This window comes from Melanerpes formicivorus, unplaced genomic scaffold (genome assembly GCF_026170545.1).
Source record: "Melanerpes formicivorus ecotype bairdi unplaced genomic scaffold, bMelFor1.0.p_v2 SCAF_8, whole genome shotgun sequence".
Classification (NCBI taxonomy): Eukaryota; Metazoa; Chordata; class Aves; order Piciformes; family Picidae; genus Melanerpes; species Melanerpes formicivorus.
In genome coordinates, this window is record NW_027142360.1 from 14694596 (window position 1) to 14721568 (window position 26973).

The 26973-nt window shown below is 40.6% G+C and overlaps 1 protein-coding gene across 6 annotated transcripts in view; it reads left to right on the top strand.

Annotated features, from left to right (window-relative positions):
* The window catches only part of TBXAS1 (thromboxane A synthase 1), a 253481-nt gene that overhangs the window by 163995 nt on the left and 62513 nt on the right, over window positions 1–26973 (top strand). For all 6 annotated transcript variants that reach the window (XM_068142225.1, XM_068142228.1, XM_068142229.1 and 3 more), the window contains one exon: window positions 18503–18817. In XM_068142225.1, the coding sequence (XP_067998326.1) occupies window positions 18503–18817 (315 nt within the window). The remainder of the gene's footprint in view (window positions 1–18502; window positions 18818–26973) is intronic.

Consider the following 26973-nt stretch of genomic DNA (forward strand, 5'->3'; position numbering starts at 1 on the left):
GTGGCACATGAATCTTGTTACAAATATAGGCAACTTGTTACATTCCTGGAAAATTATTAATGATATGTGACACAGATCAAAATGTGACCATGCCCAATTTAATGCAGAAATGTAATCTGTAGAGATCAGATGTTCCAGGTAGGCCTGCATTTGAAGGAGCATTATGTCCTGTGTTCTAGGTCTTGAATGATGAAGTACACCCACTAAGATCAATTAGGGTTTTGTCACTGAATTTTGGCAAGGCTAAGATAAAACTGGTAGGTACTGGGTTTTTTGGTGCAAATAACAGAATCTATAAGCAAAGTGTTATGGCCTCCCTGTGCTGCATTAGGCCAATGGGTAATCCTTAGGTTACCACATTCCAAGATTTTAGAATGTGTCCATCTTTTAAAAGTTGCATTCCTCATTGATTTTTATCACCATTAAAAAGGCTTTTAAGTGTTTTGGGGGTTATTTCAGTTTGGTCTGTGGTTTGGTTTTGATGAGGGGGAAGCCTTTGTAACAAACTGTAAACCAATAAAAAGCTCCATGAATATGATTTAGCTGAAGCTTGTCTTACTCTCTTCTGCAGCTAACATGAACAAAGAATAAGGAAAGGCCAAGAAACAAGGTGGAAATCAGAGTCAGTCTCTTATCCTTGATCTGTTAGTAGATGAAACAATGCTTCTGACTCTCTAAAGATAATCTCATGGGCAGATAGTACTTTTACAGCTAGGTTTAGATCTAATAATATACTTGCATCTTATATAAGATCTGTGATGTCACTTTTTCTCATCCCATCCACTAGTGCTGCTGATGTAATTTTAATTGTATATCATCTTTCTGTGATCAAATAATTTCACTCATTTGGCTTATGTACAAAATAACATTTAGTGGTTGTACTTCAGAAATTGAATATATTACATTTATTCATGGATTCAAATTACTTTCCCCACTATTTACAGAAAAGGAAATACACCTTGCTCAGAAGAAACAGCACAAATTTAATGCACCACTTAACACCTACTTTGAAGACTCCAGCAGGATTTAAGTGTTCAAATACCATATCCAGATTATCTGCCGAGGTGTAAATTTTTCCCTGAGGCAAAATGTTTCCAGAAACAGGGCAGATAAACTCTTTGTTTACATCAATAAATGGTAGTTTGATAGATTTTTCACTTAATAATCTAATATGCAAACCATTATTAATACAAGACTTGTTCTGTTATGTTGTAGGTCAGTCCTTAACTGTTTCTAATGATGATATGTAGATGGAGGAGTCTTTCATGGTTCTTAAAATTGAGTCTCCTTTCTAAATTTGTGGATTGAAACTAAGTCCTGCAGCAGATAAAGGTCAGAATTCCATTTGCAGCCCATAACAATAATAACAATGGGAATGTAACAATTTAAGGATATAGCAAACCGTTATTTTTGGAAAATCACAACAGATCTGTGGGAAAATGCAGTTTTCAAAACATGCACCTTTTAGTAAAGAGAATTGGAGACTTCTTCTGGCATCTCCTGATTCTTCCCGTTATACTCTCTGCTGTGAATGCACAATTCAATAACAACGATTTGTGCCAAGCAGGTAGCGTGACCTCATGATGTTTCTGATGATGATCAGCTGTTTCTTAGTGGTCTCAATCTAATTGAAAATAAAAGGCTGATAAAGCACAGGTAGGTATCACCAGAACTGTATTAATTGGCATTTTGGTTGGTGGTTTAGTTAATTTGCCTGGAGATCTGTGGACTACTTCATTGGCATTTTGGTTAAGTACAGAACAGACAGAAAGAAGAAAGGGAGAAGAGCATGAAGGCTGTGCTGCCCATGAGCCATGTAGCATAAAGCCACAAAGAAGCTGTACAGTGCTGCCAGTCCTGGTGATGATCAGGTCTATTGTGAATTGGTATGGCCATGGGATGCTCTCTGTTCTACTTTAGCTAGGTTTAGATCAAAAGGTTGTTCTCTGGTCAGCAATTTCCAGTAAACAATTGCAACCCCCCTTCAGTTTCCTCAATGGGCCAATCTTTTCCCTGATCCCAGGTAGGTACAGTCAGTGGCTCTGCTGCACCTGGCCTGCCTGTACACCTGAGCGGGCACAAGTGGCTCCTGTTGAGTGGAGATCCTTTGGCTTTCTAGCATCAGCCTTGGGAGCCCCCAAAGATCAGAATCTTTAAGGAAATCTGAAATTAAGGTATTGAAAAGCTTGCAAAGAGGGGAGAACATAACCTTTTGCTGTGGACTAGCAATAGAATGGGCTAAAAGGAAGTGTTATCTTTTAATATCTTTCTGGGCAATGATGGCCTGGTTAAGACTTTAATCTCTGGAACATTGATTCCCAGAGAAAAATGTGCAATGAGCTCCCCTAAATGCTTTACCTAAGGGGAAGAGGGACATATGTATGTGTACCTGCATTCTGGAGGATAAGGAACAATCTGAAAACCTAATTACTGTGGCACGCTGTTCTTTTCTCTTCCTTCCCCAGCAGTTCCCTGGAGTTTTTCCTTTTCGTGAACTAATGAACTATTTTATTCAAGAGCTGCTTGAAGTGACTTGAGCAGAAGTAATCCTCCTGAAAAAGTCTGATCCTCTCCTTGTCGAGGGAAAACTATACAATTACTAAGAAAACTTAGTTAAAAATTTGCTAAATACTATGTACATTCCAGGAGCTATGTGTGTGTTTGAACTGTGGAAATGCAGTACAGATGTTTAAAAGTAAATATTTTTCTAAGGAAACAGCAGATGGGAGGATTAGACACATTCTAATGCTGTGCAGTTTTCCTGCCTTTGTAGAATACCGAGGAAAACTTGTTTGTATTTGAAGGACCGTGATGTCCATTTAAGGACATACACTATATGGCAGTACTAAATAATCAATTTTTACTGATTAATAAGGTCAGTAAAGCAAAATATCATCTTGTACCTTATGTTTTTCTATGTGTGTAAGATGTATGTTTTCTGTTGGCAGGGTTTAGTTAGTGCCATTATCCACTGCCTTTGTTGGGAGGAAATGTGAAGTGGGCTTCCAGAAAGGTTAATGAGTGTCTTAACGATTTAGAGAGCATTTGTGCTAATTATAGGCTTGAGCCCACATCTTAAACCTGTATCTCTGCTGTTTTAAGAAGAAAACTGTAATTTTAACATATGTTCAAAATCTTTAGAACATTAAATCCGATGCCTGTGCTTGGGCGGCAGTGATTCTAAGAGGGAGTATGCTACAAAGTGTTTTAGTTTTTCACCTCATTCTAAAAAACAAGCCATTGCTGCTTGCTTTTAGGATTGTGTTCCTTCTTTTACACTTTTGAGAAAATTATTTTTCATTTTTCTTTTTTCCTTTATTTTTTTTTTTCCCCTTCAAGATGTAATGACTGTTACAACTTCCTCAGGATTTCTGAAATAGGCATTTAAACACAGCAAGGCCTCAAAAAAAACCCCAAATGAACATGAACTTGACATCCCTAGTAGTTTTGGTCACCAGTTGAAATTTCTTGATCAGTTTGTTCTCTTTCCCACAATGAATTGCAAAATGTGATCTTTTGGTTTCAGACCTTGGCTGAAGTGTCTGGCTGAGGTGCTTTCATCATGAAATGCAATTCTACAGTCTCTTTTCTCAAAAGAGATCAAGGACAGAATAAGTAACAAGAGCTGTGACTTTCTCACCTCCCTGAGGTGTGTTGATGGAGAAGCAGGAAGCATTTTGCATTACTGCTGCATCTTGTCCCAGTTCTGCAGCCAGCACACCTGTGAGGCCAGTGCTTTGTGAGCACTGCAGTCACAAGGAGGTAGCAAATGTCTGCTTGGTTACCTGCTTCCAGCAAGTACATGCAAGATCTGCTTGCTATCACTCACCCTTTGCTCTTATTGCACCATTTCTAACGCCTTGGTTATGGATCAGAGTTCTTTATGGATTCTAGACAAGGAAGAGGCAGATGGTATCATGTGTGTATTATCTGCCTCACTTCAGCAAACATTGCAGCAACCATAACAATATATTATTGACATCTGGGACTCTTTCTCCAATACCTCCATCTCTCTCCACTCCTTTTTAATCTTTTTCAGCCACTGTGGTGTATCTTCATTTCTTCTGTAGAGGGTAACAAGAGTGGTGTCCCTATCTCATATTTCACGCATCCCACCTCAGCTAAAATTGGAGTCAATCTCACCAAGTTCTTGGAGCACCACTCACATGCTTCAGTTTACAAGAACAAAGACTTGTGCCAAAGGATAGAAATGCACCAGGGTGTTTACTGATTAGTTTGATGAAGTTTATGTGTATCTGGAGTACCAGAGAATGATCTTGCAGACAGTAATGGGAAAATGTCAGTGTCTGTGCAGCTTATTTCTAAGAGGAGCCACACCACACATCTTCAGAAAGCCTTCCCAAAATTGGTCATTTTCCACCTTTCTGAGGAGTAGTGTGGGAGTCTCAGATGCTTCCTACATCAACATTAATCCACAGGAAGTCATTAGGCCAACAGGATGCCTCCAGAGTTACAGGGAGGAAAGACTTAAATGTTTCTGTCAATAAGGGTTGCGTTCATTTTCCTCTTGTTTTCGCCGGCCAGTGTGGGAAGTGAAGATGGACATTTGGCTTTGCTGATCTACAGCATACGAGAAACATCTTTTAATTAAGGGTGAGATTTGTCATGTTGAAAAAAAAGCTTTTTTCATACAGAGTAATAATAAACCCACATGCTCGATTGTTGATTATGTCAAGAATTTTAGTGACTTTAAAAAAATTGTGTTTGTATGGGCAAATCAGGCACTTAAAATACTGTTTACCAAAAATCCAGGCAAAAAAAAGATAGCCTTAGGACTCTTTCAACTAATGTTTGCAATGAAATTTCTCTGGAAAAAAATGTAGAAGGAAAGAAAGTGGTGGGGTTTGTTGGGGTTTTTCATTTGGGGTTGTTTTTTTATTGGGGGGGGGGGGGGGAAGGGAGTAGGGAGGGAAGGAGGCTTGTGGGTGGGTTTTTTGTTGGTTGGTTGTGTTATTTTGTTTTTTCCAGGCCTACTTGCCTGTTCTAAGTGCTGGTTGTTGTGACTATACCCTGCTTTTGCCTGTTTTTGATGCTGAAGGGGAGGAAATGACCACAGCTCTGTTCAATCATTCATTGTGCTTTCAAGGTGGGATCCAGCAAACACTGTTTTGTGTCACTGATCTTTGTGGTGGCTTGACCAGCAAAGGCAAAAAAAAATGGAGGAGGCAGCCAGAAAAAACTGTGGCTGCTCTTTATAAAGGCCTGGGTCTCTTGCTTCAGCTTTACAACCTAGACCTGGCCCACCCCATTGTGAACGTTTTGCTTTAACCGCTCTTACGATGGCAAGGAGACCCTGGCTTGCTATCCGTAGAGAACTTCAAATGTTGAAAATCCTGTTTATGCCTGTGGTAATTCCCTGTAGGCAGTAACGTCAGTGCTGGCCTCTTGTCCCAGCCTGATCCTGTGCTGGTAATGAGTATTCGCAGCATGCATTTCAATGTCTGATTAAATCTTTCTGAAAGGCCATCTGTTTGAGAAGGATGTGGCATAGGCTTTAATACTTTTTATACCTAGTACTCAGTACTGCTGTTTCATGACCTTAGACATAAAGTTTGTACCCTGGTTAGTTAGACTCTCTCCTTATACTCTGATCAGAGGAAATAATTGGATGTAGGCTGTTGCAACCTGTTGGTCACTGTGTGTCTTTGGGGAAATGTTTCTGGGTGTTGGGTCACCGAAGTTACATGTACCCAACGTGACTTTGCTGTGTCCAATGCCAAGACAAAGATAGCAGTTTTCTGGAATGGAGTTGAGCATCTCTAGCTGCTGTTCTTTTGTAGCAGTAGGGACAGAGTCTGATGTAGTCACATACCTTTTGCTACATGCCAAACCAGTAAGTAATGTGGCCTTTCTGCTGCATGCTCTCATCCGTGCAAGACATCCAGCCTAAACAGTGTTACGCCTGCCTTTCAAGGTCATTCTCCTATAGGCTTGGAAGCAGGGTTTCCCTTTAAATTTATGCTGAAGGAATGACAATCTTCCACAATGTGTCTTTTCCCACTTCCTGCCATTTGCTTTCCTTCATAGTACAGTCTGGGTATTCATCCCTTTGGCTTAGAGGAAAAAATGTCACCTTGCAGATATGCACAATCCATTCCTGTTGTACCTTCTTTCTCTTACAGTTCTTCATCTCTTCTGTACGTTACCCCTGTGGCCTGTCCCTCACAAGTTTCTCAGAAGGTCCAACTTTAGCTCACTGAATGCTCCTCCTCTTTTCTGCTTAATCTGTGATGTGGTTTTCATCCAGGGTGTGGTTTTTTTCAAATCAGAAAAAAAAAAAAGTAACCTTGCCATAAAATGAAATAATTTGGAAATTAATTTTCTGCTTAACAGAGTGGTGGCCTTTAATGCCAAGTTGTGATGTAAGATCTAATGGTCATTTTCATAGTTGTTTTTTTGGTGTGGGTGAGGTGTTTTGGGGTTTTCTTTGGTTGCTTTCCTTTTTTTTCCTCCCCCTCTTGATTTAAATCTTCAAGGAATCTCTTGACTGGGAGTTTTATGTGTTTGTTTTGCCTTGCCGTTCAGGGCAATGGCACGTTTGGGTACTTACACTCTACAAACAGACTTTCTTCTGACACATGTAACTAGAGTATATCATCTAAATTCTTAATTTAGAAATAAAAAATCACTGACCTAATTGCAATCACAGAACCTCTCCTTTCTCTGTCAGTTTTAGCATTTTCAGCTTGGTCTTTCATGTTTCGCTTCTTTGTTTTTCTTTTATCTGTTACTGGTTTACCATCCTTCCTTTCTGAGTTGCTCCGAGTACTTGGAAGGAGTTGCAGCACTTGTGGTGTTAGTGCATGGTCTTTTAATGTGTCTGTGTTAGTCTCTCTGTGTCTCTATTTGCTTACCATAACCTCTCTCATCCCCACACACTGCTTGCTTGCTTGATTGCAATACATTCTGACCTTTTCTGAAGCAGTTACCAAAAAGCAGTTCCATGATGTTTCACATCTACTTTTCACTCCTTTGATATTTCTCCCTTTTCTCTTATGTCTATTTAACTTAGTAGATCCATACTCCTATCTGTAAGTGACATTGACAAGCTGTCTTGCCAGCTGGAGACTATTTATGTGGCCTGCATTGGATACCAAGTGCATGAAGTTGCTTTTCTTTTGGACCTGGTGGCAGGTCAGTCTGACCATATCAATGCACACAAGTCAGCAGATATTTTTTGCTGGGGCAGTACTCTGCTTTTGCCATCAGGCCTAAGCTGTACCAGAGGCTGCCTCTCCTTCCCAGATCTGGAGGTCTCTGCTAGACCCCATGAGCTTGTGACTATATCTGGATTTTGAGGATAATTTAACATTAGAGTTTCTTATTATGGAAAACAACAGATTGTCTGTCACTGGAAACCTTGAGGACAGGCTTTCTAAAATGTGCCCTTGATGTCAGCTGGCTGCGAGGCAGGAATCACTGCGTGGTGTTCCTCCGTCTGCCTTTTGCTAAAGAGCAGCCTGAATGCTTGCAGTGATTCCTCTCTCTCCCCAGAAATCTGCCTAGGGAATCCTGCATCCACAGCAGTCAATGGCAGCCTTGCTCTGGCTTCACAGCCTGTGACTGTGTGGGGCTTTCTTCACTTTCTTCACAGTGACTATCCTTCATTTTTCCCTCCCACGGGGATAAGCAAGCTGTATCTAGGAGAGACTAGAGGGAGCTGAGCACCTCCTTCCTCTCTTCAGCAGAAATGTACACTTTTTAATAATGTAATCTCAATTAAAAACATAGCAATTAAAATAGGCTTTTTAGTAGGTCTCTGGGGAGAGGGAGCCGTAATTCACATTAAAATGTAAAGCTTCAAAAGCAGGGAGAGCTAGGTGCAAGTGCCCAAATATTCAGTGATTTTAATTACAATGGAAACTTGATAAATTGCTTTGTGCCATAATCCATTATTAACAGCTTAATGAATATCACTGCTGCCCATTTTAAACTGCTCCACAACGAAAATTGTTGTTAGTATTTCAGTTATGAACTCTGATATTTAGCGTGTTTTTAACCTGGACCCTTAAAATTGAGAGGAGGAGGTAAGTCTGCAGGCTTTGCTTTGTGTCTGGGTAAGTTCTGCTACCTGCAGCATCCCTAGGGAGAGACAGGAGGATAGATGGTGCATTTGTGTTTCACCAGTATTGGGACTGGTCAGGGCTTAAATCTGCTCCTTGAACAGTTTAAAAGAAATATCAGTGCTGGGGTTTGGGCATGCAGAGGGTCCTTAAGCCAGCTGAGGGGTCAGCAGAGCATGAGGCTACCTTTACGTTTGCTGTTTCTCTACTCAAGAGTAAAGGGAAAGTGTAACAGCCCATGATCAAGCATGATGAGTGAGCAAAGTGCAAGCTGGTTCAAATTTTCAAAAGTTTGAGTTATGGAACTAGACAAGCCCTGTTGGAGCACTGAAATGCAAAGAATGCTTGTGTTCATTTTTAAACAGGGACAAAACATTACAGTCATAGTAACTGCCAGGAAAAAGAAATGTAATTGTGCTAATGATAAGATGCTATATTCTTATATATATTTGTAGTAAAGTGGTGCCTTCCTCCACTTTTCAAACCAGCTTAATATTTCAAGGGTAAAGATTATTGTTATTTTAGATCCTAGCAGCAGGTATAGTGGGTTGATACGCATGGCCCATTGGAGTGTCATGCTGTAGGGATTTAAATAGCCATGGCTCAGCTTCCATGAGATTTGTTATTAATTGGAGGTATTCTATTGTCACATTTCACTTAACTGAGTGGTCTGACCAGAAGGTCACAGTCCCCAAAGTAGCATTGCTGCCAGGTGCTTGACAAGATCTGAGTGAGATACCAGAAAGATCTCAGGATAGAAATGAGTGGGCACTGCTCTTCTGATTTAGAGAAGCCACAAGCATGCATATGGGATAATCATGATTTGTCTGAAAGTAATTAATGTCTCTAGATTTGCTATTATTATTCTGATTATGTTTATTTCTGGAAAACAACAAAAGCATATTCTCTTTCCCCAGCTCAGAAATGGCAGCATTACTCATAATGATGTTAACTTGCACCCTGCCAATTACACAGAGCTCTCCTGGTTCATTATACCAATAATTACACACAGGATTTTTTAATTTATTTTTTTTCTTGTGAAAAATCTTTCATTGACAGAGGAGTAATGATGCCTGTAAGTTACTTAAGTATTGCTCAGTCAGGGACATGGAAGATGTGGGAGATGTCCTCCTATTTTTGGGGAGAAAGACAGCTGGTATTCTGATATGCTGTTAATATTCATGTGTTTCTGAAGTGGGTTTTTTGTGTTGGGGTTTTTTTGCTTTGTTGGTTTTGTGTTTTTTTTTTAGTTTGACTTTAGGAAGCATTCCAGACTGCAGGGCTACCTGACTGTCATTTTTCATGCATCCCTGTACTGACAGAGGACAAAGTGGCATGAAATATGTAAAATGCCATCTAATTTTTCCTTTGTTCTTTAATTCACACACACGTGCTTCTCCTGTGTGTTTATCAGTGTGCACAAAATGCCTATATTTGCAAGATAATAGCTGTGTAAATATTAGAAAGTCAAATGGAAACTCTGCGAAAGAAAGGAGAGCAGGGGAAGAATCCTTCCTGCTACTGAGGAGCCATCTATTGGATAAAAACCATAACTGAGCCCAGCGTCCATGAAACTGCAGAGGATAACACAATTTGTTATTGGTCACCAAGTAGCTGAAAATAATCCTTTCTTTCCCAGTGCTGCTTTCAGCCACTGCAGCAGAAACCTGTACCCCTTCATGCACACAAGCAGAGAGTCAGATGTAGAGGCGATTTATGTACTATAGGTAAAAGCCAGTTTAATGTAGCTGAAGATCTAGGATAAATCCTAATGTAGGTTGCAGGTGTGATGATGAATGGATAAGCCAGCAGCAGGATTGCCTGCCAGCAGTGGAGAGCCGTTGCTCAGAGAAGTAACTGAAAAGACAAGTGGTTTATTTCCATATTGTTAATAAAGAACATCAATAACACTATACTATTTTTTTTTCAAATGTATTCAACAGTGCATGTAATTTATGTGTCACAGCCACAATTAGTTCAAAGTGTATGTTAGTTGCCCAGAATTACTGAGGGCCATCACAAACCCAAATAACTGGTGTTCCTTCCCTCAAAGTGTGTGTGTCAAATGATGAGGAGCGAGAAGGATGGACAGAATGTGAAGAGTAAATTCCCAGGATGGCCCAGAAACATCCTGATGGCTCTTTAAACTGAGTGATGGGGCTTTGCAAGCATGTTAAAGAGGGTATATAGGGCAAGAAGAACAAAGGTTAAAGAAACAGTAATGATATTCCCATGCATTTTCTTGAATGTTAGACACCTGTTAAATCCAAAACTGGTTGTTAATCAGGAATTAAATTTAAGGAAATACAATTGAAATCTGTGGTAAACAGAGAAGGAGCAGAGGTCTGCCAGCAACAGCAGCCTTTAGTCAGCAGTTTGAATCAGCAAAGGGTCAAGCTTCTGTGTGTCAGACACTTAGCCAGAAACACTCCCTTCCTGCATCCTCCCTTCCTCATTTAAGCAGTACAGAGGGGAGGGCCGTTGGATGGTTTACTGGGACACCAGATAAGCTTTGGGAGAGGATGTGTGCATTCAGTGGGGAGCAGCGTGGTCAGATCACTGCCCATTTGGGAGGTGGTGACTGTTCCACACACTAGTGCAGGTGGGAGGACTCAACCCAAGATGTTCTTCTTCAGCACCCAATTATTTCTTCTCTTGCTGTGTTTGCCCACTGTGTACTGTTATAACCTCATAAGCAAGTGCCAAAACATGTGGGGCAGGAGGAGCTCCTCTACTGCACACACAAATTTAATATGTATTGTTTGTATTCTTATGTCAAAGCCATTATTAGAGTGTTGTTATCCTAAATGTTTTGCAAATAAAGAATAAGGAGAATGCAGTCCACTGTTATTTGCTACCTCTTTCTCTTGCTCATGATGATTCAAGGATGGGGAAATGTGGAAGAAATATTCTAGCCACTCCTATGCATGCATGTGATGGAAGGAGCTGTGGGGGTTATGCTGCTCTGCTGTGCTCCGGGGTGAGGCTGCCAGCTCAGTATGGCAGAGTTGCCAACTGACTGCCACAAGCTGCATGATGCTTGCCATTAGGCTGAATTTCATGTAGAAACATAAAACTTCTTTTAAACACTCAGCTCATCTTGGTTCTGAAAGGAAAGTTCCCAGACTCGGAGACAACAGTCTGTTCCTTAGGGGTGTAAATGGGCCAGGCTGCAGGTAATCCCTTGGTTTCACAGTGAAGAGCTACTGGAAGGGTTTCTGGCTCTGTTGGTGAGCCATAGGTTTCTCTGTAGGCCCCTATAAGTAATGAAACAATCAAACAGGTGTGTGACTTATTTTACTACCTTTTGTAGTATCTTTGCATCCTATATGTCACTTTATCCATGTTAGGCCTCTGGCTAGAGTCTGCGTGGTTCACGGTCAACAGCTCCACACACTTAAGATTAAAAACCGCCATACAGAGCTCTGATAAGCTTGTCTCAGCTAGAAACAGTTACTTGCTCATTCTCCATTCACTAGCAATTTAATCTGAAATTCAAATTCATTTTCATTGCTGGACTGTATGGGATTGTCTCAAGAAGGAGGCTGTTGTCGTTCAAGATGTGAGCCCTCTAGTGACACTGCCAGCAGTGTAAGCTAAAAGGAGATGGGTCCCTAACAAAACTGGTTTTAAGAATTCCCCTCAGCTTTCTTTGCCGGTTGAATTAAGCATGCCTATGCTTCTGCAGGTTACTAATGCTCTTACTTTAATTTAGCATTCTGAAAGTCACAAACATGCAAAATTTTGAGGAAGAAGCCACCAGTACCTGAGCACTCTTCTCCCTTACTTCGTGAATGGAGGCAGTACCACATGCAAACAGCTTTGCATTTTTCAGCAGTACAATTTTTTTCTATTGATATGCTTTAAAGACCTACTGAAAATTTATATATATATATATATATGTATAGAGAGGGACATCTAGGAGTACATGTTGTGGAATGTACTCAAATGTGGAAATACCTCAGATGTTACAGGTGTAGCTGGATGAAGTCTAGCAATCAGCAATATCTGCAGTGATGCACAGGAGGAGGGGAAACCAGTTGCAAAAATGGTTCTGTGTTGGGGTGGACTGCCTGAGGAGACTGCAGGAAGCTAAAGTTCGGCTGGGATTTTAAGAACAGGTTCGACAAACAGCTGTCAGTGTTGATTTGGCTGATGCTGCCTTGTGGCAAGGGGATGGAGTAAATAATTTGCTGAGTTCCTTCCAAGCCTCTTTCCCTCATGTAATGGTGCTTTTGCCTTAAACTCTTTGAGTCTGTGTAAATCTGTTTTCATCCTAGGTCTTAAAGGGTCTTTTGAGATCATCATTAGCTTTTCCTCACAGGATTTTATAAGATTTGATCCATGTTATGCTGATTTTATGGACACATGCTGCACCAGAACTGTGTTTTAAAAGCAATAAAAGGAGAGCAGCTTTAAGCATCCCATTTTCTGAGGAGGCCAGTGCTTTAACCAGTAATTCATATGGCCTCTCTGCAGATTTAGTGTCAAACCCAGCCAATGAAAGCCATATCGTACCCTTCTCTTTTTCTTTATTTTTTTTTTCTTGTCTTTTTTTTTTCCTTTTTTCTTTTTTCATTTTTTACCTTTCCCCCCTTTTCCCTTTTTTCTTCCCTTTTTCCCTTTTTTCTTCCCTTTTTCCCTTTTTTCTTCCCTTTTTCCCTTTTTTCTTCCCTTTTTCCCTTTTTTCTTCCCTTTTTCCCTTTTTTCTTCCCTTTTTCCCTTTTTTCTTCCCTTTTTCCCTTTTTTCTTCCCTTTTTCCCTTTTTTCTTCCCTTTTTCCCTTTTTTCTTCCCTTTTTCCCTTTTTTCTTCCCTTTTTCCCTTTTTTCTTCCCTTTTTCCCTTTTTTCTTCCCTTTTTCCCTTTTTTCTTCCCTTTTTCCCTTTTTTCTTCCCTTTTTCCCTTTTTTCTTCCCTTTTTCCCTTTTTTCTTCCCTTTTTCCCTTTTTTCTTCCCTTTTTCCCTTTTTTCTTCCCTTTTTCCCTTTTTTCTTCCCTTTTTCCCTTTTTTCTTCCCCTTTTTCCCTTTTTTCTTCCCTTTTTTCCCTTTTTTCTTCCCTTTTTTCCCTTTTTTCCTTTTATTTATTTTTTTTTTCTCATTTTTTCTTCTTTTTTTTTTGTCTAGTAGAAACCAAAGGCATTGCTGCATCTCCTGACATCAAATGCACTGTCAATGAATACTCATAGTGCTCCCTCATTGTTGTGAGCTACTGCCAGAAGCTTGCATAGGAGCTGAGTGATGATAATATATGAAGATAGCAGAATACATCCAGTTACACCCAATTGTCTCAGTCTGGGGTCTCACTACAAATATTAAGATCAAATCTGGCTGGCAAAAAGCTGCTCCACTTTCCAAGTGGGTACTCAGTGAATTACCATTTTTTTTTTCATTAAATTTATTCAGGTTTTTAATGCAGGACATGCCTGGCCCCAGACATTCAGCCCATTTGCAGTAAAAACATTACAGTGTTTTCACCAGCTGATGTTAACAAATGCAAACCAAAGATTTTGTTTCTGCCAGACCGAAATCCTCCCAGCCATTCTCAAATGATGGCTGTACCCTGCAGTTCAGCAGGCTCCAGGTCCCTCTAGAGCTGAGCATCACCTGTGAGAGCACCATGTCCTAAACCTTCACACACACAAATTTGAGGGCTGCCATCTCTGTCCTCCCAGTTAATTCCAGCTTCTAAGTTCAGGCAAAAAGATGATCTGTCTGAAATGTTTTGGGACTGGGTGTATTAGCAGAGAGATTGGCTTTTTTGGTGATTTCACTGAGAAACTGAGTGAAACCTGCTAATGCTAGGGAGTGATTTGATCCTTTCAAAGCAGTTTGGCAAAATGATAGTTTTTGTGGGACTGCATTTTGTGCTGCTCTTTTGAAAGTGTCTGGGTAGCTACGACAGTGCTCTACTGATAAATTCAAGGTGACGCAGGTTTGTCTCACTTAAAGAGATGGTTGCTAAATCAAACTTAGAAAAATGACCTGGATATGAACTAATATAGCAGTGTTTGTACAAGTCTGTAGGAAACTGAAATAATATGAGATGTGAGCTTTCCACCTGTTAGATAAGGATTCTGAAGCTTAGCTTCTGCTTTTTTAAGATGCCATTAGAGCAGTGGAGAAAGGCTAGGAGGGTCTGCACAGTTTACTGTGACTGGTATTCTATGAGCAGCATCACATTTTGTATGACTTTTGCACCTCAGCAAGTGCTTTACAGGATACCAATCAATTGTGTCATCTAGTTTGATTCCTTGATTCATCTTCAAGTTGCTTTTTGTAGTTCTGGGATCTTTTGAACTCAAAATGGGGAGCTGAACTGTAGTTGAATATAGTTTGTAGAAAACACAGCATGGTGAATAAAGAATTCCAACTGATACACATTGGGTAGTTGTCCTTAAGTAATTTTTTACTTCACCTTGTGGAGAATAGAATAAACCAGGTTGGAAGAGACCTTCAAGATCTTTGTGTCCAACCTATCATCCAACCCCACCTAATCAACTAAACCATGCAACCAAGCAGCCTATCAAGTCTCCTCCTAAACAATGATGGTGACTCCACCACCTCCCTGGGCAGCACATTCCAATGGGCAATCACTCTCTGTGTGTAGAATTTCTTCCTAACATCCAGTCTGAACCTCCCCTGGCACAGGTTGAGACTGTGTCCTCTCATTCTGGTACTGAGAGACTCAGTCTCTCTTCCAAAGGCATAGCCCAAGGGTCCTCTGGATCCACAGAACAGTGGTGAATTTGCCTAAAGGTCAGCTGGTGTGCTAGTCTTGTAGATGAAAGCATGGTTCCATGTTAAGGAGAGAAAGAGACAGAGACCTCTCCTGCCCCTGCAGGACCTTTACGTCCTGTGAGAAAATTCATGATACATCATGCATGTGAGCATGTCATCTTCTGACAGCTGCAAAACTTGAAAGCGCTGATTTGAGGAGGGATGATAGATGCAGCGGAATTGGCCTTCCCCAGTCTAGCACACATCTATTCTTCCAGTGCACAGCACATAGCTCGTTACGCTTCTGTGCAGAATGATTTCTCTGCATGGCCAGGTGATGTTTAAGGAGACTAATGAGAGAAATGATACGGCCCAGAACACTGGTGTCAGGAAATATATTTCAAGGTGTCTATCTTGGGGAAGCTGAAAGCGAAGGCTTGTCTTATTATATATTTCAAAGGGGATGTCTGTGTCACCACCAAGTTAGACATACACCCTGTCCCATACTGCATTCAAATTAGATTTTATTTTATTTTTCAAATGGTAGTTTTCCATCCAATTTTTATTGGCTTAATGATGGGCTCTGTATTGTACAAAGGCAAAACAAGAGTCCATTGTGTTCTTTTGAAGCAGGAGCTTGTTTCTGAGACCATTGTAACATAACTATGCAAGTGTCAGAGGACAGGATAGAGGCTATTACAGACTTCTGCTTTTTATGAGGAGAATCAAACAAATGCCTCTGATGGAAGAAGGAAGGCAACAGCTGTCTGCAATGACCAGAGAATGTTTTTGTGCAGTGACACTGCCAGTACCTGGTCTGTTTTGGAACTGAAAAAAATGTCTTTTTTTTTTCTTTCACCTCCTACTGTCAACCAAAGTGGAGAAAACCCCTCTGGATTTTCATGAGATACATTTTCCTCATTTCCAGCACTTAACAATCCAATCATATCTGAGTTTATGCTAGTGTTTGCTTCTATTGCCCTTGTTAAGTTTTTGAGTCAGAGTGATTTTTTTTATTTATTTTTTTTCCTGTCCTGATGGTGTGGAAATAAAATATGTTTCGTTATGACTGGTTATAACCCTGGAAATATTTTCTCTTGCTTGGATGGATGACGATTGTTTTTACGTTGCATTCTATACTGATGCCTAAAGTGAAGTAGAATGAACTATAAGGAAAGAGAAGCTTTGCTAAAATATTATCTCCTTCCACTCTATGGAATTATCCAGAAAAAAAGGCTTGCATCTTTCTGATTTTATGTCTTTTTCCCCTCTCTACTATTATTCAAGTAGTTTTTACAGATGAATGTTGGTTTTGTGAGGGTTGTTTATGAAGCCGTCGTACCTAGCAACCCCTGCTCACCTGTGAACAAATTGCATAGCACAGATAAGGTATCTAGTTGTTTCCTGGTAGGGTGACCTTATAAACAGATTCTGCAACAAGACAAGCTTTTAAATTCCTAACCAAATGCATTATGTCTGTAATAAAAAGAGCTCCTCAAAATGGCCGCAGAGGCATTTCAGAGCACATTCTTGGGAATATTCACTTGTGCTAGCATTCATTAAGTTTGCTTTCAGCAAAAATTCTCATGAATGAAATTTTATTCACTAGTCATTAGGATTATTACTGTGCTATCATAGCAATAACCACATGCTTTATATAAGGCCGGGACCTGATTTTGTCTAAGGCTGGAGAAATATCTTATAGGGTCTCCAGAGAGCTTATTGTCTAAATATAAGACCAGAGTCAGCCAACAGCTCATGACTGGGAAATGCAAAACCTCAGAGAGCAATGGGTTTGCTTAGAAGAAAATTCACAGCCTGAGAAGGATGAATGCAGAACCATACCAAATGGTACAGTGTTTGAACTGTAGTATATCACAGTCTTACAACTCAACTGAATATGAATATAATTATACACTTTTATGTTATAAAGGTAGTTTAGGTGATGATGATTAATCTTAAGGATAAAAGGGAATATCTCTGCAGAGGGAGTTTATTGCTGTACTCTGCTAGTTTATCTACACACTAACGAACACAGTGGAACTGGGCTGATTTAGTTATTTATTTTTAAATCATTTTTAAAAAGGCCTAACCTGTATATATGCACCAGGAAAATCCCTGAAGCATAGGGTATGCCAAAGCATGGTGCAATATATGGACTTTCAGAATGTGAATAAAGGCCTTCCTGGAAATGTTAAATGAAATTTTTTGCTATCTACAGCTGATGTATGCATGAAGTCTTGTTTCCTTCAGTCTAGAGGAACATAAAAGAGTAGAGGCATCCTATCATGCTGGAAGACTATGACTTTGGCATGTCAGTTGCACCTTTTGGCTTGCTGTATTAGAAATAAGAGACCAAGGAGGCATGGCCAACTTGAATATAGAAAGTGTGCCTAAATCTAGGCACAAGGAAGTATGTTCAGAGCTGGAGCTCATTCCCTCAGCACAATGTGTATGATGTTGCTTTGTGTGCTGTCACTTACTGAGGGAAAAGCATGTATCCTGTGCCTTGGAGATAATGCAGTCTGACCAGTTTGTTACGGTCTGTCAGTGTGCAAGGATCAGCACTGGCTACTATTTGGCTACTATTACATTTGTGTAATGCACATGTGCAAAATGAAAGGTTCTGTGGGGTGATGGAAAGGAGCGGTTAAAGAGGCAGTGTGCCAATCCCTTGTGATAGTCAAACCTCAAAATAACCTTTCCTCTCTGCCTGTGGATAAGTATAAATAGTTTGCTGGCAGCAGAGCTATGCACAGGCCACTAAGTATTTCTCCTCTTTTGTTATCTCACTGCTCTCTGTTCCCATGTCTTGTGAAAACAAAACAATCTGATTAAGTCTGTTGATATTTATAATTAATTAGTCCTTCCTCACTCTTATCTTATTTGCCTGTTGCTTTCTCTGGCTCTTCCTTTTTCTACTCTGTCTCTTAATTATAATATCTAAGAAATAATTCATCTGATTTCTTTTAAACAGCCAAATGCAGCTTTACAGCGTTTTGTGTTCTTCTTGTGAAAAAAGACTTAGGTCCTTTCTTTTGTCCATCCCACTGCACAAGTTGTCATGTTCTGGTACTGCAGTCACTCTGAGTCCTTGAGCTATCATGTATTCTGTTGGTATTTGAGGAATTGAAAATCAATCACATAGCCTTATGGCTTAGGTTCAACACAATTCTATTATGCCCACTCCCAAAAGTCAATTCAAACCTTTTGGGTTATATTTCAAAGCCTAATCAAGCCTGCTGTCCAGAGTGGTTTGAAGTCAACTCACTCTTGTCCATAGGTCTGTTTATTGGAGTTTTTCTGTCAGCAACTAGTGTGAAAGAAAGCAGTTTTCATAGCAGTAGAATGATTCAGTGGGCCTTTTGCAGAAACAAGCCACCCAAGCAGGCTTAATGGTAGAGGAATGCTTGTATAGCTTTTCTGCAAATATATTTTTAAAAAATAACTAACAATTGCTGTATTGGTAGAAGTGGTCATAACTGCACTCTCTCACTAAAAGAGGCACTAATTTACTGACATCCATTTCTAGTCCTGTCTTGTTAAGGTGGCACAGAAATTATTGTAGACGCAACCCTAAACCATTCTGTGAGCCAAATGGGCAGTATCTATGGGAAACCACTCTCTCCCTCCATTCCCCATGGGTAAAGGCATTGTTCTGTGACCTGTTCTTTGTGCTTCTTCTCATCCTGTATTCTGCAGAGGCGCAAGGATTTTCTCCAGTGGATGCTGGACTCCCGCCACTCCTCTGACTCCCTGGCAACCACGTGTTTGGATGCGATCAATTCATCGGCTGCTCCCAGGCAGAGCGAGGCACCTCTTGCCGGCAGGCTCCCATCTGGAAAGGTTCAGCAGATGTTAACAGAGGATGAGATAGCAGGCCAGGCTTTCTTGTTCCTGATTGCTGGTTATGAGACCACCACTAGTACACTGTCCTTTGCCACCTACTTGCTTGCCACCAACCCAGAGTGCCAGGAGAAGGTACTTCAGGAGGTTGATGAGTTCTCAGCAAAACACGTGAGTAAGAGATGATGGTGTGGAGCTTCATGCAGAGAGCAAGGCACTGTGAATGTGTTCATGCCACTGTGACACCTGCATGACCCCTATTTGTCTCACTTATGTGTAAATATATTAGCATTTTATTAAGGTTTTCAGCCAAAAATTCAAAATTGATATACGTTGTTCAGGGTTTGGGGTTTTTAAACTGTCAAATAATGTCACTTTGCAGCAACCAAAGACATGGCCTAGAAACTTTGTGTCAGAGTGAAAGCTTAACATTTACAAAATATTTTACATTATTGAAACAAACCAGCTGTCACCAGACTCTAAAACTAGACATTGCTGGGTTTTTTTCCCCCCTCTTTCCCAGATAAAATGTGGCCAATTTTATTTACTGATCTTTGTGAGGATATAAAAAACAGTCTTACAAAGCGTAAAGTGCAAAGTTTTGCTTTCAGTCTCCATACTTTGTTTATTTATGGTAGCAAAATGTATGTGTATGCTTAAAAAAACCTCATGGTGCTTAACACTCTCTTCCACTTTGTTCAAGTTACTTCTCCTTCACTCTGTTTTTACCAAGGGCATTTATTTTTCCTGGTTCATTGCTGACAATGTTTTGTTTATTAGCAGATGATGCAGCAGCCATTCTTCCACCCTACACTCTCTGCACAGGCTGTTAATTATGAGAATTCAGACTGAGTGGTTTTCTTCTTTTCATTAACATTTTGTAATAGATCATGAGGCTAGTAGGAGCGAAATGGCAGCAGATATGACTGTCTTGCAAGATTTTAGCTGCTGGATTTGTGTGTTGAAAACAGCTACTGTACAATTTAGGGAGTTTCTTGCTTTTTCATGCATTCCATGCTCTGTGTTGTACTTAGAGCAAAGGAAAAGAATTATATAATATTTTACTTTTCTGTGATAGAAAATTCTGGACTGTGCAGGTGTGCCCATTCAAAAGTTACCATTTCCCTCCTTTTGATCTTGCCAGGATTTGTGTATTCAAATAATGTCTTCTTTTGTCTTGCATGATGAGATTCTGAGCGTAGTGGTTCTCCATACAAGATTGCTTTTGCTCTGAGGGTGCAGATGGATAACAGCAGCAAAAGGGAGGACTTCACAATCTGATCCACAGAGCTTTTTCCCAGTGCATGCTTCATAGCTTTGGTGTGAGTTAACTCAGTACAATGAAACCATTGATGTGTTACATTCTCACCTATAGAGCTTGGGTTATATTCTTAGGTTATTAGCTCTGCAACTCTCCAGATGGAGTGTGTTTACTTTTTCATTTGAATACAGCAGACCTAATTATGCCCTCGTTTGTGGTTAGTTCAACTGACTTCCTTAAGGACTGCAAGGATGCGAGGGTGCAACCTGGCCTGGAGTGTGTGCAGTTTACTAGTTAATTAATAATGGTGGCAGAGCTACACATAGAAACCCCTATTATGCACCCTTGAGAAAAATGTTTCTTCTCCTCACTAGTTCCTGAAAACTGGCAGCCTGAGAAGGCAAAATGTAATTGCTGGGAGAAGTATTCAACATGAAATGTGTGTGATGTCATTCCATATCTGCCTTTTGATGGAGAAGGGAATTAGTAAACTTTTCCATGTAGGTGCATAGAAAGCTAACTGTAAGCAATCAGTCAATTGCTGTAGGTGTTTCACATAGTGAGACCATTTATATGGCTACATTAACAAGTAGTGTGTTCCAATAGACACAGGTTCATCATCTTGCACGGCAGATAGTGAGGACTCTTGGGTGCACACTTTGTTTTGGGTTAGTTTGAGTCCCACCTTGTGTACCAGATTCCCCTTAGCAGCTGGACTGATCTGGTTCAGTTCCAGTTAAAGGAACCCTTGCCATGTACTTGGGGACTGTACTGTGAACCAGCATGAATATGCTCCCCATCCAAGTGAGAGAGCAAAATGGATCATGTTGTATGTGGTCTATCTCAGCTGTCACTCACTATTAGTAGTATTTCACTAATAATCTAATTCTGACGGGTAATACTTGCCTCTCTTGGGTCTCTAACAGGAATATTTTGCCAATAAATTCAGCTCTTGCAGAATCTAGGCAAAATTGTGGAGCTAGGGACACTCAGCACAGAGAAGTTAAAACTTGATGGAGAGAGATGACACTCAAATTAAATTAATGGTTTTTGCAGGCCAGCACTGTACATGCTCTGTCTACCATCTCAGTCCAAACTGGTGGCCTGAACCCAAACCATGCTGTCCTACTTCATATACTGATTGGAAGGATCTTTCAAACCATTTCCCCATACTTTACCACATTTCAGGTATAGCTTTAGATGACACATATAAGGCTATATGGCTGAGGAGAAGAGGGAGAGAAGGGTAGCTATTCATCTACTGTCCTTGATACCAGCAAATCCATAGATATAATCTGTGCAGTGCAAGCCTTCAAAAGATTTCCTATTATAAACAGTTCATGACTGGGGGGTGGGAAGGGGCATGCACTGCTTGAGAAGCCCAGAACAGGGCTCAGAACAGGGAAAAGGGTGCAGCAGTTCAGTCCCCTTAGTGACTGTCATTAACTACTTTTAGCCTAGATAATAAGATCTATTCAAGTTACAGGAGTAGAAGCTATTTTAAAACTGGGAATATAAAGATGCTATATTGAGTTGTGCAAGGGAGACGATGGGAGAGGCATCACAGCTACAGGCTCACAGTTTGTTGTCAAGACAGTTGCTAAGAAATTTGATTAGGTTATTGCTTGTGCTCAGCACATGCTTTGTTCTTATCAAGGTGCTTTTCAGTTTTCAGAAAGGAAGGGTTTTAAGAGGCCCGAACATGGAGAATGGTACAGTCAAGTAGTTTTGACAGGTGGTGGAAGACTGCTTTGATTTGCAGATAAACAAGTGTTGAACACAGTACTCTCTTCAGCCAAATTTATCCTCCAGTTATTGTAACTAGAAAATTGTCTCCCCCTTCCTTCCTCCAATGATTTCAGTTGCCTCATGCAGCATGTTTTATTGCCCTAATCTATAGTGTAGAGCTGTAGTCTGATTTTACAGCAGCTGCTGTGTATCATTCCAGAGATGGCTGTACTTTGGTGGTGGACAGAGTGATTTATACACTTATTTACTAAAGTTTATAAAGACATGTGAGAGCCATCTGAGAAAAGGTCCTCTAAGTGACAGATGCAGTTCCAGGTTTTTGGCACACCAGTCAAAATCTCAAAGTGCTGTGACCTTGTGATAGCCAATAAGGAGAGCAAAATCATTCCATCTGGCCATGCAGCAGTATTTTGGTGGCTCAGGGTGTTATGCTTGAGGATATGCTAGAATTTGCTCTGATCTTCATCTGTCTTTCTTGCACAGTGGGTGCCTTATCAGAGTGGGACAGCATGAAGGGGAAGGAGAAATCCAAAGCATTGCTGTATTAGAGATCCCTGTGCTAGCTTGGTGCAAGCTGCTGCGGTGTGGTGCAGAAATACGTTAGGTGCTGGAAGCAGTCTAGCCCCAGCCCTGTGGTGGGAATTGAGAGCCCAAAGGAGAAGCAGATCAGACTGACCATGATGTACTGCTGAGTTGTGTCTGACAAAGTTTGTCTCAGAGCTGTCTTGGGAGACCTTTACCTGTCTCCACCACACTGCCTGAATGTGCTGTAGAGATGGCACTTCCAGGCAAGTGTCCTCAGAAAACAGTGCCTACAGTGAGTCTCAGCTTGTTGCCTCTTTTTGCTTTCCTTTTCTTTCTTCCTTTTTTTTTTTTTTTTTTTTACTTCCATGACCTATCTCATCTGTTTGCTAAAAGACTTTTCAGGTATTTTCTTGACTGATAGCTCAGTGTGGAGGCTTGATGATGTCTCTTTCCCTGAAAGCTAGCAGAGGCCCATTTCAGATTCCAACAAGCAGGAAAGACCTCTATACTTGGTTACTGCAGAGGGCAGGGCATGCAAGTTATTGCCCTTCTCACCTCTGTCTGGATCTTTGTAAGGAAAAGGAGGGCACAGCTTTTTGTTGTCTCTGGGGAAGCAGAGGGACAGGGTATTGAGTGGTCACTACTTCACTAGATGGTGTGTCTTCCCATTCTACCTGTGAATCCCCATGTCTTCTCCAACTGCACTAGAAAGACATGTTTGAGCATAATTAATATAACAGATGAACTGAAATTAAAATTGTAGAGATTCTGACCCCACTGTCTTTATTAATCCTTCAGGGGTATAGCATGTGCCCTATGAAGGGCCATCCACTGAAAATAAGATGCACCTATTTGCTGTAAGCTTGTTTTTCAGTGTGCAGTTTGCATTGATAGAGTGAAGGCAAAACAAACAAGATAAAAGGAGAGTTAAATAAGAGCTAGTGGAGACAGGATGCCTACATCTGTGGGTGTATAAAGGAATATTACTTTCTGCAGAGACCCCAGATCTTTTTCCAGGGCAGCAGAGAAGGGTCATACCTTCAGAAGACTGTAAACTGGCATGACATGTTTGGGATTAGTACAGGTATGATGATATGCATCAGCTGAGAAGCTAGCCTGGTCTACATGAGTAAAAGAGGACAGTGAAGAATAAACCCAAAAGGTTGCTATTTCAAGACCAGATTATTTTTATAAGCTTGGTGGCTAATTACCTCTAAACTGTTAGAGGTTATACAGTAGTGAAAGAGATGTTTTTATCCACATTAACCAGGTAAGAAGGAATGCACCCATGATCATCACCCTCCCTATTTCAGTAAAAAATTATCCCTATGCTGAGTTATTAAAGAGCCCTTCGGAAGACAGGTATTCATGAGCAGTTTTTGCAGTTGTTACTGATAATTTTGTTGTAAAAGTAAGTTCATTGTCATCTATTTTTGCATCTGTGCTTAGTAAAAGCATAGCAAGCCTGCAGCACACATTCATTCTGAGAAGAGGTACACTTGCTTCTGACTCCCACTGCACTCTGAGCTGCCCTGTGTGGTTTGTCCTAAGCCACATTACTTAGGGCATGAAAAATTGCTCCAGCTTGCATGCTGGGAATATGAGGTGTCTCTTTCTTACCTCTCTTCCTATTTTAGCATTTAAATGTCTCCCTCCCTCCCTCTCTTCTCCCTTCTCTCAAACCTGAGTCATTCACAGTTATAAAGGATAATTTTTTGTTGTTGTTTTACTGGTTTCACAATTTTAGATGGGAAGAGCAGTGGCACAAAATAGATTTCAAACCCACAGGTGAAAAAATTAACTTCTCATGAGAAGTTATTTGTTGCCCATAGGTGAAATGTGGTAAGTGGCTATGTATGTGCTCCTGATTTGTTGCAACATAAACAGATCAGCTTAAACCACTGAAAAGAGGTCATTTTCCTGAGGGAGTGAAAGCAAGTATGCTTTGAGGCGGTTTAGAAGGGCAAAAGAGGTGTAAGAATGAGGTAGAGGTGTAGAGAAATGTGTACTTGAAAGTGCCAGGCATAGAAAAATCTGGAGCAAGGAGCACTCTGAATTTTAATCTCAAATTCAGGCTTTTACTTCACAGTCTCACTAGTAGACAACAATGTCTATAAGTAGCAATTTTTCCCATTTGTTTTAATGCAAGGGTTTTTTTTTAAGCTTGTGTCTTCATAAATCTCTCATTACTTCAAGCACCACAAGAAAAAGTGGCATGAAAGGCTTAGTGCTGGTTGTAGCACACAAGGCATGAGTTTCTGCACTGATATGCAGGGCTGCAGCAGCTCTGTGCTAGCCAGAAGAGGTCTGGTGAAAGACAGAGTAGCAGCTCACTCCTCCCTGCTACTAATGCCTTGGGATACCTTCAGTACTCCTGACAAAGGGGAAAGAGAGCACCGGAGTCATGAGCAGTAAATAAGAGCAAAAGGTTTAAAGGGCATCTATTAGTGTAAAACATTCACTGGAGACTCCAAAGCCAGCTGTGTTTTCCATTCTGTTTTTAAAATGCCACGTACAGCATATCTGTACTTCATCCTATTTCCTATCCACACAAAGCACTATTGTAACTATTCAGTGCTGGTGTGACTTAGCAACCAGTTTTTCACCACTGACTAGAACCCATAAAATTTAAAGAAACTTCATAGAATCATGAAATATAGAACTGTTTTGGTTGGAAAGACTTCTAAGACCACTACTCCAACTGTCAACCTAACACCACCATATCTGTTAAACCATATTCTGAGTGCTGTGTCTACACATTTTCTTTAAATCCTCCAAGGACAGTGACTCCATCACCTCCCTGACCACTCTTTCAGTAAAGATTTTTTTTCCAAGCATCCCCTTGCACAGGGCAGCCTCCTCTTCTCCAGACTAAACAACCACAGTTCCCTAAGCTGGCTCCTCATAAGGCCTGTTCTCCAGACTTTTCAACAACTTCATTACCCTTCTCTGGAAACACTCAATGTTCTTCTTGTAGTGAGGGACCCAAAACTGAACAAGGTGTTTAAAGTATGGCCTCACCAATGCCAAGTACAGGAGCACAATCACTTCTCTACTCCTACTGGCCACACTATTCCTGATCCCATCCTGGCTGTGATACTGTTGGCCATATTGGCCACCTGAGCATGCTGCTGGTTCATGGTCAGCCAGCTGTCAACCAGCACCCCATAGGTTCTTTTTGGCTGGGCAGCTTTCCATCCACTTCCAAGCCTGTGGTATTGCAGGGGGCTGTTGTGACCCAAGTGTAGGACTCAGCACTTGGCCTTGTTAAAATTCAAAATCCTGCCATAGTCTCTCACTATTTAAGTGGAGATTTGATGAGTTTTCTTTAATGGAAGGAAATCTTCCTGTTCCCATTAATATTTGCTTTTCTTTTGCTCAAGGGGCCAGGAGTATTTTCAGTATGTGTGACTGAAAGTGTTGACCAGACTGTTTCAATTGTGTTCCTTCACATCAATAATATTGAATGATGTCAGCCCAAAGTCATTGCAATCTATAGTTTCATTTAGGAAAAGGTACCGTTTAATTCCATTTTAACCGCTGTTTGTGGTCAGTTGTGAATGGAACAGATTGAACTAAACTAATATATACTCTCCTCCTTTATGATTTATGACTTTGGTGCTGCCATTTATCAAACATACTGGGTGTGGCAGTTGCTCATCTGGGGTAACTTGGCACATCATCGTTGACCTGAGCAGAGTCAGACTATTTAGCGCTGGGTTATGATCCTGTTCTTTGCACTGAAGACCTCTTTCACTAATACCTCTGCAGTCTAACTGAGATGTTTTATTGTAATGAGATTCTGCCATTTCAAGATCTTCCCATTCCCATAAAATTCCCAGAGAACAGCGGGAGGTAGGACCATTTTTATGGTGTCATCTTGCCTGATCGAGTATATCAGATCTTTAAGCTGGTTGTGCAGAGAATCTCCTTGGAAGCACAAACTACTTTCTCTGACCATTAATGAAAATGAGAGATAAAAGTTAGAGAGATGGCACTGTCAGGGAATTACCACAACAATTTGCATGAGTTTGGTGCCTTTCATGCAGTATCTCAAGGCACTGTGCTCTCAGAAGCTTGCAACTACAGAGACTAAGCTTCGCTAAGCAAATATTGCTGACGGTGGAGGCTTGCAGTTATCAGGGGAGACTGAATTGTAAATAGTTTGCAGAAAAAAGTCCACAGAAGAGAGTGGCTGTTACATATGCAGACACATACACATAAAACATACAAACCCAGTAAGCACAAGCAATAGTGTAATAGTGTATGGTGGTCCTCTTTATTGTGTTAGAGGAAATGACCCTCTTTGATTATTTGTTGAAAAAGACATTGCATGCATGAACCTCACATCATTCATGGGTGTCAGCTGTCAGCAATCAGTTTTGTTGTTAACAGATAAAACAATGCTTTTAGATATGTAGAGACTGAAAGCTGTTAGGTTGTATTTCTGCAGTTCTTCATACAGTTGCTGAGTGTCTGAAATCAGAAAAGTATCTTTGTTTCATGGTGCTTCTCTGCATATAGGTTGACAAATGCTAAGGTAGGAGAAGACAATAAACCCTTCCCTGCATTCTCCCCTCCCCCCTGCCCCCTCTTTCCTTGTAATCTACTGATTTGAATACAGACTTTGGACTAAAGAGACCCAAAGTCACTTTTCTTGTTGTAGAGGTTATTTTGGTTCCAAACTCTTCATAACTTTCAATGACTAAAGACCTCTGAGGCTCAGGACTTTGGTCACTTTACTGGCTTATGTCTCTGCCATATGAGAAAAGAGAGCCTGAGAAATCTCTTG